At 30.3% G+C, this 14,417-nt stretch overlaps 1 protein-coding gene across 1 annotated transcript; it reads left to right on the forward strand.

Annotated features, from left to right (window-relative positions):
* Nucleotides 1–10,469: 10,469 nt before the first annotated feature.
* Nucleotides 10,470–14,155, forward strand: LOC105782430 (LOB domain-containing protein 4). Its single transcript, XM_012607169.2, has 2 exons — nucleotides 10,470–10,921; nucleotides 13,558–14,155. Exons 1-2 carry the CDS (start codon nucleotides 10,745–10,747, stop codon nucleotides 13,906–13,908), a joined length of 528 nt encoding a protein of 175 aa, XP_012462623.1. The 5' UTR covers nucleotides 10,470–10,744; the 3' UTR covers nucleotides 13,909–14,155.
* Nucleotides 14,156–14,417: the final 262 nt, after the last annotated feature.

Raw genomic sequence — 14,417 nt, forward strand, 5'->3', positions numbered from 1 at the left:
AATTCGAATCGTGTTAATTGTATTTATTCAGATTTTACCCTGTTTTTATAATTCACCAAAAAAATTAGAATATTTCTCAAATCTAATGTTTGTTCCGTATTCCTTTTCAGTTTCTTACATATATAGCAAATGACTTAATATAAAATTACATTTCTTACTTGTCCATTCATCAATGATATCAAAATCTCATAATATCGGGGACAACTTTTTATTAATTATAAATCAAATTAGTAAATTTCGGAGCCATTTATATCAGTTAAAATGCTTCGTTTTAGTAGTAAACTAGAATGATAATTTGTAAATTCTATTTCGATATCATATTTTATCAATATAGGTGCATACCAATTGGTTTTACTGTACCTGCCGGTACAAAAATTAATTTTAAAATATAATTTTTAAATTTAAATTTAAATTTGTTTTATATATTCTGAATTTATTGAATTATGGATTGTTATATGTATAACATATGATGATATTATTTAATTTATGAAATAATTTGTTTTGCTTGTTTGTTTTGAGTTTATTTTATGATGGATTGTATTTGTGAAGTTTATTGAATAATATTTTATATAATTGATGAGTATTTAATTTTAAGATTTATTTAATCTTATTTGATATTTGTAAATATTTTTAATATACATATAACAAATGTTTTTCAAAATAATGATAAATATGAAACAGTACGCTGAAACAAGCTACCATTGATACGTACTAGTACCAGTAGAAAAATGGTATGTCCACCAAGTACTGAGTACATTGGTATAAATTATCTATATGTTTTTCCTATTCATAGTCAAGCTATATTATTTCTTGATACTGCTGTTCAACAAGGAGGTGATAGGGAGGAGAATGTGGTGATCATTTGAAGGCCAGTTCACTTATGACAGGTGAAGAGTCGGAGGGAAAGATGAGAAAGGAAAAGGTAAGGACTTAGGAAGATATGGAGAGGAGGAAGTTGTGGTGAGTTAGCTAAGGCACTTAAGGGAGAAGGAGATCCCTCGTTCTTCGTTTATTGGGGTATATATATAGGGGATGGTACCCTTGTCTAGTAGTGTCATGTCACCGGCAATTTTTTTGTGGTGTCGAAAATGGTGGTTTCGAGGCGACAAATTTGACGAATAAGTCTATAAATATTATAATTTAATATTTACGAGTCAGTTATAGAAACATATTGAATTTTGATTTGATTATTTTTGCAAAGTGAACAAATAGTTAAAGTTCAAGTGGTTTGTCCCTAAAGTCAAGTGGTTTTAGAAAATGAGGTTTCGGGACCTCGTTTCTATAAATTGAGCCCTTAAATATTTTTTAAAAATATTTATGGAGGTGTATTGAAGTTTGATTCGAAAAATTTAGCGATTGAATTGTCAATTAAGGGAAAAGGACTAAATCGTAATAAAAATAAAAACTTGATTTTCATTGAATTTAGTGATCTAGTGACTTAATTAAATTTTATTAAGGGATTTAGTGGTAATTTAGCCACTTTCATAATTTTGGACGGTGAATGCATGTTTTATAATTATATTATAATGTTATTTTAAAGTTTAAATTAAATAAAAGTTAGTTTAATAAAAAAACAAGGTAGGGTCCTCTTTCCCATTTGGTTTTCTTCTACCCGAAACCATAAAAAGAACAAGAAGCCATAGCCATTTTTCTTGAAGCATAAACCGTGTCTGCATGTAATTAATTTTAAATCCATTTCTTATGATTTTTATGTTTTTGAGATCGTTGTAGTTTAATCTAGCTAATCTAGGGACTGATTTGTAAAACTATTAAATGTTTTGAATTACACCATTCATGAATTTGTGACGCTTTTTAGATTTGTTGATAAATTGTTAAGTTTGGTTGTTAAATAAACATATTTTGTTAAGTAATTTTGATAAATTTAAGTTTAATGACTTATTTGTTAATTTAGTAAAATTTTATGTAAATATTGGGAAATGATAATAGATATGGGTTGATTATAAATTATATGAAATTAGGATGGATAGTATTTTGATTAAATGTGGATAATTCATGAATTTTTGGGATTTAGGACTAAATTGAATAAATGTTAAAACATTGGGAGTGATTTAATAAATTCACATGGATAAGGGTTTTAGGTTTGAATTAATTATTTTAAATGTTGTAGTGAGATTAATTGAATAAAAATATTTATTTAGATCAATAAACAACTTGAACGAATACAAATGGCGGAAAAATCAAAGTAGCAGAATAGTGGCCAATTCGTGTAAGAAGTCGTTTATGAGTTCAGGTAAGTTCGTATTATATGTAATATATCATATTAAATTCCTTGATATTTTTTTATTCTAATAATTTTGATGTTTGTAATTATTGAATGTTTTGATGAGAACTAATAATGAAATTGAGTTGTATTGGAGATTGTGTATTGGGCATTGAGTCTAGCAGGCTTTGTGTCGGTGTGTTATATCAGGCTTTATGCCTAGCAAGCTTCGTGTCAGTGTATTGTATTAAGCTTTATGCCTAGCAGGCATCGTGCCGGTGTATTATATCAGGCTTTGTGCCTAGCATGCTTTGTGCTGGTGTATTATATTAGGCATTGTGCCTAGCAAGCTTTGTACCGATGTTTTATATCAGGCTTTGAGCCTAGTAGGCTTCGTGTCAGTGTATTGTATCAAGTAAATTGTACTGAAAATATTTTTCCATTATACGATGTTATTCTATTTGGTTCAATGAGCAAGTAAGGGTTAAAATGAAAAGGTATGTATATAAATGAATTATGTTATTGAGAATACAAAATGGAAAATGTAATGTAAGTATTTGGATTGAAAATGTAATATTTGAATTATGTGAATGAATGACTTATATAGTGAAATTCCTTTTATGATATGAATGGGTAAATAAAGCTTAAATAGGTATATGAAAATATGAAATGAATCATGATTAGAGATAATGAAATGGATTATAATGATATGCATAATGTAAAGAGAATAAGGTTACATGATACATGTAGAAAGTGTTGGATGGTGAAATTGAAATGTTGATATGTTTTATGTCATGTCTTGGTTGATCTTATAAGTGCATTATTTCACCAACCAACCTTATGAATTTTTGTGTATAGGAAAGGATGTTTGGCCTATAATGAAATGAAACTATCTTTGATTGTTTATTTAATATATACAATAAGTTTAAGTTCATAATATGAACTTACTAAGCACTAGTTGCTTACTTATGTGTTTTCTCTGTTTTGTAGATCATCGGAAAGCTCGAACGGTTGGAATCAAAGTCGGAGCAGGACCACATTATCCATCGATCCATTTTGGTAACTTTTGAATATATATTGAAATTGTTATAAATGGCATGTGTAGGGTTATATGTTAGATTGGTATGCTTTAGGTTGTGTCAAGCTTGTGTATGCCCTAATATCTTTTCTTAATAGTTGTGCATAGTCTTTGAAATTAGGAAAGATATGGTTAATCGATATATTTGTTTTGGCAAGTAGAGGGCTTGTTTGTTACTATGGAAATTTGATAATGTTATAAGTTGTGCCAAATTTGAATATGTTTAATGCCTTTGTGTTTTGGGCTTGTAAATGTATATGGTATAAGTGTATAGGGCTTGATGTCAATAAGGCCATTTGTTATGTTCGTTCCGATTATGGCCCCTTTGAACAACCTGATTACTTGACCGCCTCCGGACGTACTAAAATCCAGAATGTTAATACTATAGTAAAAGATATATAAATGAGATGGTATCCGCAAGTATACAGGTCCAGTTGTAATATAGTTATAATGGAGTAGGTGAGTACTCCGAGAATCATACCCAAGGGAGGCTAGTGCTAGATCAATTTTAACCTAAACACTAAAATATCTAATTAGTACTCTAAATTAGTTATCGTACGAAAACATAAATAAAAGGGATTTTTAGGATTTTATAATAGTAAAATAATAAATAAATAAATAACAAGAGATTAAAAAGTATGATTAATCAAATCTGATTATGGGTGATTAGCTCGCTTCAGTAGTCCTCATCAACTGTTGCTTTGGGTTCCTCTTCAATCAACTAGTCGTTACCCCAACAGGATCTTTCGATCTTCCATTAAAATAATGAGTCGGCAATGACTACTTATCTTCCAACCTCACAATCTAGACTGGCTTGAGGTGAAGGTGTTCACGGATAAGCCATACCAATTTTGAGTTAATTCTCACCTTGACAACTTCCTAGGATTGTTAAGCCTACGGTTTAGGTTTTTCATTTCCCAAATAGTTGATCCGTTGAGTAACCCTATAAAATAGTTAATAGATTATACCTCCACTCACTAATCCCCCATAGAAGGATTAGTTCCTCATGGTTTTCATAAACTATATAGAATCGATATAAAGAGTAAACATTCTAAATGAATCGAAAGTATAGAGTTTAAGAAAAAGCTTGATTTGTATTAAGAATGAAAGTGAATCCACAATGTTTGATTATCTCCACAAATCAGATCTCTCGAGATAAAACAAAGAAAAAATTGAAAGTAAATCTAAAACCTAAGAAAAGAGAAAAACTAAATTGGAATTAAAAGAGAAATTCTAAGCTAAGTAATTGGTGTCCATAATGTGTGACAAATGAGTCTATTTATAGATTTCAAGTGGTCGTTGTCATTAACCCTAGGTTAGCTGACGTTCCTAAGCTTTAAGTTTGATTGTGCGAACCAAAATGTCCTCTGGCTTGTGTTAATTCATGTCTAGAGTCTATGTCACAACACATCAGGACATGTGTCGCGACATAGGAGTTAGTTTACTCCTCTTCAAGATGTCTTCAGGGGTATGTCGCGACACCTTTCAGCTGTGTAGAAAAATCTAAGGTAATCTCGAGATTTCTCCGTTCTACTCCCGATGTTGTGACATAATGACCAGGGATTGTTTTAGGCTTGAAAATAAATAAAAAAATCAAGGCTAAAACAGCAACATATTTTACTAAATAAAACTCAAATTGATAGTCACAAAAAGGGAAAATTTTTGGATGGCAACCACCACCAACAGAGGTAGTTTTGGGCAGCTCAAAAGATGTGTTTTAAAGTCTAAAAAATGACCATTTAAATCAGTAACCAACACCAAAATTCTAGATCTGGAATAGGGAATTTTTCTACTAAAAAATTAAGAAAAATGAAAGAAAAAGACACTTACTTGAGAGTTATCTAAGGGGCGGCAATTGTGAACCTTGTGACAACTATGGAGGTCTTCTTTCAAGTGATAAAAATATCAGATTTAAGGTTGGAAAACTAAGGGAAAACAAAAGCAAAGAAGAGAAGGAAAGTGGTGCAAAAATCCACTACTAATGAAGAAAAGATGGGCGGCAAAGAAAGGGTTTTGGGTAAGGACATAGTGAGGGAAAAGAGAAGAAAAATTGAAGAGGAAGAGAAGAGAGGAAGAGGAAGCAGGGGACTAAGGTTGGAAAAGTAATGACTAAAGGCTAAAAAGTTAATGAAAATTTGATATTTATACTTATGTTATAAAGTATGGGCGGCACAAAATAAGGGAAGGAGAAAATTTTGCAAAATTATGCTATTTTGCAAGGGAAGGGATTCGAACTCGAGACCTTGAGCAATTTACATTGTCTCCTCATTTTTCTTTTAACCACTGGACCACTTACTCATTTTTTAAATAATTCTAAATTCTTTTAAGCAAAAATTTGAGATGTTACAAGTAGAATGTCATTGACATATAGAACGAGAAAGACCACTTTTGTATCCCCTAAAAGTTTGTAAACATCAGGTTCATCTATGTTTTGCTCAAATCCAAAAGTTTCGATTGCTTGATCAAATCTTTGTTTCCATGAACGGGATGCTTGCTTAGGCCCATATATGGATCTAAGGATTTTGCAAAATTTATGTTCGTTTCCTTTAGCTATATATTCGGTGGGTTGCATTCATATAGATGTTCTCTTGAAGATAGTCGTTCAAAAATATTGTCTTGACATCCATTTGTCAGATCTTGTAATCGAGAGTCACCACAATAGATAACAATATGCGAATTGACTTGAGCATGGCAACTGGAGAGAAGGTTTATTTGTAATTGGTACCTTCTTTATGAGTATAACCTTTTGCTACAAGTTCAACCTTATAAGTTTCCTCTTTGCAATCGCATTTCTTTTCCTCTTGTAGATCCATTTACACCCTATGGGTTTTATCCAAATTGGTAAGTCTACAAGTTCTCACACTGAGTTGGAATCCATAGAATCCATCTCAACTTTCATAGCTATTTCTCAAATCTTGGAATCAACACTTTGTATCGATTTGTTATAAGTGAGTGGGGCATCATTTTCCTGTTAGGTAGACTCAGTGTTAAAAACACTTCCACCAGATTGGAAGAACTCAAGCCTACGAGAGACCCTTCCACTATGACGAAGCACCCTATGTTGTTGAGCGTTTGCAGGTCTACTATTAGGAGTTGGTTCTAGAACCGTTCCATCAAGTTTTCGTATCTTTCCCAAAAGTTCTTCGAGTACCTCTTTACTCTGAGGTTTGAACTCATTCATGTAACTTTCTTTAAGGAAAGTAGAATAACTTGACACTATAACAGTTTGTTCTTTCAGGTTATAAAACAAACCACCATTTGTTCCCTTTAGATATCCTACAAACATGCACAATTTTGTACGTGAGTCCAACTTCCTCGCATCTTTGTCCAATACGTAGGCTGGGCATCCCCAAATATTTAAATGTTTTAAATTTGGCTTCCTGCCATGTCACAATTTGTATGGAGTTTTGGATGTTGCCTTAGTTAGTACATCATTCAAAATATAGCAAGTTATTTGTACCGCATATCCCTAGAAAGAGATTGATAGCTTCGATTAACTTAACATCGAACATATCATGTCTAACAACGTTCGATTCCTTCTCTCTGCCATGCCATTTTATTATGGAGTGCCTGGCGCAGTTAGCTGGGATAGAATCTCATTTTCTATGAAGTACCCTAAGAACTCATCAGATAAATATTCCCCACCTCGATCTAACCAAAGTGTCTTTATGGGTAAACTTGGTTGTTCCATGTCGATATGATTCTAACAACTATTCTTTAAGAATTTATCCTCTAATGCTTTTCTTAGCTTATTTGAAGAAGTTTCATTCTTAAAGGTATACTTTTGCTCTTTGAAAAGACAAGATTGAATTGTACCAATGCCCAACGATTAATGGTTTTCCACTCTTTCCCTTATATATCTTATGGTTGTTCTTCCTCAATGGTGATGTCTAGTCCCTCATGAAATGGAGTCTCTAGCACCTCATGTTGCCACATTTCAAAACGAACGGTTCTATCAAATAAATCCACTAAAAATTTTGCATTTGACATTATTATCTTCGTTTGTATAGATGAAAAGGATGACACCCTAACTGGTCCAAGCTTTGATGTCATTTTAACACCAAAATGACACGTTTATCAAAATCTTAAAAAAATTTTAGGAAATGGCCAAACTCTTACATTGAAATTTTGAAAAGTTCGAAGTCTCTTGCTTTCTAATAGTGAAAATTTGAAAAGCGTCTGAATTTTTTTTTCTTTTTTTTAAAGTGCGTTTTATTATAAAGGATCCCTAATAGAATACATAAAAAAATATCAATCCAAAAAAGAAAAAAAAAGCCACGCACGATAGGTACTTAATAAGACACTAGCAATACAATACATGCATATCAGATCCTAAGCAACACACAACAATGATAGATGATGCATTACCAAAACTAATAGAAATCTTTTATCATCTCCATTTTTCCTTAGCACTTTAGCCTTTGCTAAGTTATTTGCCATATTGTTCATACCTCTTAGAATATGCCGAATCATCAACACACCGGCAGAGCCGAGACCTGCAACCTCTGTAATCTTGAATTGCGCTAAAGTCCCTAGCTCTCTAGCACTGAAGTTTTGAAAAGTGTTGAAATCTCTGCCTTTAGAACACTAAAATTTTAAAGATACTGGAGTCTCTGAATCAGTAACATTGAACTTTTGAAATGGTAGAAACCTTCGATGCCACAAATCTAAAAAAAATTGGAGTCTAACATCGTAAATCCTAGGCTTTGATAACAATGTTAGGGAAATTGGGCTTCCCCCCCTCCCCCAAATGAAACTTTAATACCGAACTCTGAAGTCATAATGAAGCTACTGTTCTCTCCAATGAAACTTTAATACCGAACACTAAAGTCATAATAAAACTACTAAGCACAATGAAAAAATTCGACAAATAACTGTTGAACTAAAAATAAATTAAGGAAAGAACACATCAAATTTTATGAGGTTCGAAAACTCACCTACTGCTCAGGCACTGCTACAGAAAGATGACTTCACTATCTCCAAAGAAAATTTAAACTACATGAAAATCCTAATTAGATGATTTCCCAAACTTATTGGGATGAAAATAAAGGATTAGACCTCCCCTTTATAATGAGATCATTAAGACCCTTTACATTATATAAACAAGTAATGTGAAATTAAAGATCCGCACATCTTACAAATAACTAATATCGGATGTAAAATAAAAATTATTATTTAATACACTGATAGTAAAGTTTCTAATTTCACTAATTGTGTTAAAAATTAGTAAATATCTTTATTTTATATTTCGAAATATCAATTAACAACATTGTTAAACTTGATTTTGAAGTTAAATATATATATACCCAATATGTTAAAAAAATAATCCTAAAATAAAACCATAAATTTTTTTATACGCTCAATCTTGGAAAGAGGATGAGTTTTGGCTCATGTCAACGTTAAACTTGAAACATTTACAAATTATTTTCCTATCATATTAAAACAGTGTTTGAAAAGTCACCTAATAATTAGATTTTGGTGTAATTGTCTATAATTACACAAGTGTAACATGTTTTGACAACCATTGTAATTGATGGGTCTCACCAAATTGGGTGTAATTGGAACACCCCAATTACACTTTTCAATTCTTAAAAGAGGGCAGAAATTAGTGTAATTGCATAGGTAATTACACTCAAATCCCATTTTAGAAATTATTTTTATACAAGTAATAAAAATTATATTATAAGCACTAACATGTGTGACAAAAACTTTCTTACATTATAAAAATAATTTGTGTTTTTTATAAATTTGTAATAAAATGATATATTTAAATCCTAAAAACTTTTAAAATTATGATAAAAATGTTTATTATAAAAATAATTTACATATTATAAAAGCGTTATAATATATTTATTTATAAAAGTTAAGACTAAGAAGTATAGACATAATTTATTTACGTGTTCATGTTATATATTATAAAATAATATACTTATTCATTAAAATTGTTATATTTTTTCTTATTATATCATATTTATAAAAATAACTTTCTAAAGTTATGATAAAAATTGTATTATTTATAAGAAGTGTTATGAAAGTTTTGGACAATTTATAAAACATTTTTTATAAAGGTTATATATTATGAATTTTATATTATTTTTACTTAATTTACGTATTATAAAAATGATACAACCTAGCATAAGTCTTTCTTTAAATTAAGTTTATTTAAGTTTTTATAATTAAAGCTAAATTTTATTTGAACTGTGAGTTGAAATATTATAAGGTCGATGCTAGTTATGCAAATAGAAAAGATTTTATTTTACCATATTGTAGGGTATGATACCATTTGAGAGAATAATGTTAGACACAAACACCACAAACAGCTTTCAAACTCTTTAATATGAGACATTTAATACTCTAAATGTGATTGAGAAAACATTATATTTCTCATATTAACAACATCATCTTAGTATAGCATATAAAAAGGTCGATCGTACGAGAATGTTGTATATTTTATAACTTCAATCATAGGTGAAATTGAGATGATTCATACTTCAAAGAGTACATAGAAAAATGAAAACTTGATAATCTTAATGATGCATATTCAAATTCAAATGGTAATAAGTAGCATATGTTAAATATTAAAGAGGAAATAATCTAACAAATATGCACTAGAATAATTACATAAAATTGTATATGATATTTATTTTCCTTACTATTTTTATTAGTAACCGTATTATCAACTACATTTTATACAAACATAATAAAATGACAATTTGATTTTAATTTGTGTTGTTTGTTTAGAAATTATTTTTGCCAAGTTAATACTATTTTATATTTTATAAATATAAATTATGTAACTATATAATTACAATTTATACTACTAAACATGACATTAAAATTTACTGAAAAATTACATTTTCTCATCCAAACACATTTATATATATATATATTTTATAATTACAAGGATGGATTTAATTGGCCTGTGTTTTCCCAATTTAGGGTAGCGTATTGGCAAACAAATTATTCACAACTTCGAACATTTTTCTAAAGAGAAAAAAAAGAAGACAATGTATCTCATTAAGGTGGACCTAAAGATCTTATCAAAAACGATGTTTTTGTCTAACAAAATCTAGGGCTTTGCTTTTTTGGCCCCCCACCAGATTTGCTGTCACATAAGAATCTCTCTATATAACACCCAACCCCTTCAACTTTCAAGCCCCCTCCCCTCACCTTCCCATTTCTTTTCTTAGCCTTAATATCTTTAATTTTCATAAAGAAATTATTTCTTCTCTTTTACCATAAATTAATTCTTGTTCCATCTCACTTCATTAACTTTGGGTCATCAATAATTAATCGAAACCATTGCCAGAAATAATAATAACAAATAATAATAAATATCTAAACTTCTCTTATTATTGATTGAGCTAAAAAAAACCAGCTGTCTCATTACTGTGGAAAACTTCTAGGGTTACTTTGTTGTTGGCTTGCCCGAAAGAAGAAGAGGAATGAAGGAAAATGGTAGAAAGAACGGCGCCTTATCGCCATGCGCGGCTTGCAAGTTACTTAGAAGGAGATGTGCACCGGACTGTGTTTTTGCTCCGTATTTTCCAGCTGATGAGCCTCAAAAGTTTGCTAGTGTCCATAAGGTGTTTGGTGCTAGCAATGTTAACAAGATGTTACAGGTTCAGTTCTTTCTCCATGCACTCTCTCTCTCTCTCTCTCTCTCTTTCTCTCTTTACTGGCAAATAATTTGGGAATTTTCTATTTATTTAAATAAATTTTGCAGTATATGTTCTTCCAATGATTTCTTGGAAAATTAAAACCTTTGGGAATGAAGATATAAAAAGTCTAACCACATTTTAACTCGATCGGTTTATGAAGTCATTCTTCAGAGGTAATATTTTATAGGTTTAAGATTCAAATCCTCTCATTCCCCAACTATGACTGACCAGCTTTGTAAAAAGAAAAAGAAAATCATTAGGTCAAGCATATAAAGTAGAGAGAATTTTGTTCTTGAGGGCGTGTTTTAGGGTTTTTGCAGAAGATTGCAAGCATGCATAAGCATCATAGTAGGGGGGGAAAAAGGGTTTATCTTTTTTCTTATTTGCCAGGCAAAGGGCAAAGGGCTTCTCTGTTGTTATTAGTAGGCCAAAAAGATTGTGAAAAAGAACGGGAAAGCAAAGAAGAAAGCAAAAGCATCTTCATCATCTTTCCAAAAAGAAATTAATTAAGCATTATTTATGTGGTTCATGCTATGCTGCAAAAAAAAAATATTTAATGAGTTTTTAATGAAGATAACAGGGTAAAGTCTTTAATTCATCTTATACTTGTTCTAATTATGTCTTGAAAAATCTATATGTTTCATACTTTCGATATCCTTTTCATAATGAATTTTAGAAACAAAATTGAACACTAGGCAGAGCTTTTCCTTTTCCTTTCTTGGTATCATTTAATGTTCTGTTATTCAGATTTTCAAGTACTCAATGGTATCTTTTCTTTTTTCCCTCAAGTAAACTAATTACAGAAAAGCCTGGAACACAATGATATATTTTAAATATAAGCAATATATTTAATAAATATTGAACAAATACCCGTACAATAATAACATTAATTGAGTGATCTCTGAAAAACTACGTGTTACATTTGTTCATCAATAACATTAAGCACAGTGTTTAGAAGAAACCATAAATCATTATAATGGAAATTCTTACACTTAGTTGATCATTATAATTTGTCTTGTGTTTTGTTGACATATTCATGTCATAACTTAGTGACTGTAATACGACAGTGTGTACATATAATCTTCAGATATCAAATAACTAAAAAATTAAAAGAAGTTTGATGTGAACATGGTTTTAAAGTTAAAACAGTATTTCCACCCCATGAATTGAGTATGTACATATATCCTATACTAAATAATACCCTAAGATAAAAATATAAAAGGAGAAAATTTTATATTCCCTGTCCTTTTTCAACTTTTTTTCTCCAAGGGTGGTTATTTATAGTTGATCAGCTTTTAACGGTTGACTGTCATTCTTATATTCTTCCACTAAATTAATGCTTTATCAAAGGATTCCTTGGCAATAAATAAATAAAGGGAATATATAGTTATAACTTTGCCTTTAGCTTTTTAACTTTCTTGCTATTAAGAAACTTTTAAATTTAAAATTTTTGTTTTAATTTCATTATTTAAAGTAAGGTTTTATTATTATTAAGTGTAGATCAATGGTTTAATTACATTGATAGTGATAAGGACGTAATATTTGATGAAAGCAAGCAGATTTTAGATCAATATTTAATTGAGCAATATGATGCGTGAAGGTGACATTAGTATTATGCATTCACATATCTCTCAATTTAATAGAAATGACACTACATGTCAAAAGATGAAAATTTATCACCAAATCCACCACTATATTGAAACATCAGTTGACAATTGTGTTTTTCTTTTGGTTTTAACACACACACAAACATTTAGATCATTAATTATATAGAAGGCTTATTTACTTCATTTAGAAGATAATTAGTATAAATAATATTTGATTCACTTATAATACCAATTCAGTTAAATATTTTAATTTAGTAAAATGGAGTTTACGAAATAACAAAATTTAAAAATTAAAAGACAAAGCAAGATGTGATTTGTAAAATGAAACATAATCCTGGGCAAGGAATTTTATAATCCTATCATCTCCCACACATTGAAAATATATACATTTATATGTATTTGTTTTAAAATTTTGGACTAACAACAAAGTCATAATTGTAATAGTAGCGTTGTTACAAATAACAACCTTATATTTAATGTATTCACATTATATACAAGTGCATTAAATACAAACTAAAAGATTATATATGTATGTTTAGCATACAAAAAGACTGACAAATTTTATGGAAATTAATTTTCTACAAGCGTTTTCTTGTATCTTCTTAAAACCAAGTAGAAAATGAAAATCAGAAGACTATTGCTAAATAAAATGTTAAAAAGTAGCAATTTACTTACTCTATTTCTTTACAATTTGACCATAGCCAGCAAGAATTCTTGTATGCTATTATCAAATAAGTAACTTTTGGACCACCAAAAAGAAGGCAATCGTGCCACCCAATATCGTTCTCTTTATTAAGGTTCATGTATGCCGACTTAGTTTATTATTATTTCTTTTGAAAATCATGCAATGCAAATTCCATGAAAAAAGAGACTGACCCAAAGTGGGAAATCCACTCAAGATCCAATAATAGAAAGAAAAAGAGGCTGTAATGATGATTGAAAATGATAGATTTCGTTAAAAAAAAAAAACTAAATAATTTGGTTTTACAGGAATTACCGGAGCACCAACGACGTGATGCAGTGAGTTCAATGGTGTACGAAGCCAACGCTAGGGTTCGTGACCCTGTGTACGGATGTGTAGGAGCCATTTCATCGTTGCAACAACAGATCGATTCTCTGCAAAACCAATTGGCACTTGCTCAAGCCGAGGTGGTGCAGATGAGGATGCGCCAATTCGGTTCGACCTCATCGAACCCGGGCACCAACTCGGCTGATGAGAACATTGCATCAGTTGCAGATGCCCCTTCCAAGTTCATGCCATCTCATCATCAGTCCAAGTCCTTTTTTTGCGTGGACATGGTTGATCAGCCTAATATGGCTGAGTCTTTATGGTCATACTAGCTTTTGGATTATGCTTACTTGCATGTTATGCTGTTATGGCTGCTTTGCTTCTTTTTACTACTTTTTTCTCACATATATATACTCCTACAGTTTCTACCTGACCCAGGTGGATTTGATTAATCATTATGACCATTAAAATATTGTAAATATACAATTAGGACTTTATTTATATTATCACTAGCTAGCTTGTGTATTTCCTCGTTGTACAAGTTCATTAATATATATTTTATAGTTTGCTTGTCGGTAATTATTCCTCAAAATAATTACTAATCTAGAATATATATTTGTGATAAATAAAAGTTTACATATTTCATCTATTATGATTATATTTTATTTATTTAATCTTTTTCTTTTTTCCTAAACCAGTAGCTTTATCAATTATCGAAATAAAGCCTTCCACATTTAATTTCATAGAAAAATTATTATTTGATACGGTGGAATTTTTAATTTTATTTTTAAAATATTAATTAAAGATTCTTGGCGTTTCTTAAGTCTACTTGAGGAATTGA

Source organism: Gossypium raimondii, chromosome 1 (genome assembly GCF_025698545.1).
Source record: "Gossypium raimondii isolate GPD5lz chromosome 1, ASM2569854v1, whole genome shotgun sequence".
Classification (NCBI taxonomy): Eukaryota; Viridiplantae; Streptophyta; class Magnoliopsida; order Malvales; family Malvaceae; genus Gossypium; species Gossypium raimondii.

Coding starts and splice junctions, on each gene's coding strand:
- LOC105782430 (XM_012607169.2), top strand. CDS start 10,745: ATGAAGGAAAATGGTAGAAAGAACGGCGCCTTATCGCCATGCGCGGCT. Junction 10,922..13,557: donor ATGTTAACAAGATGTTACAG/GTTCAGTTCTTT, acceptor TTGGTTTTACAG/GAATTACCGGAGCACCAACG.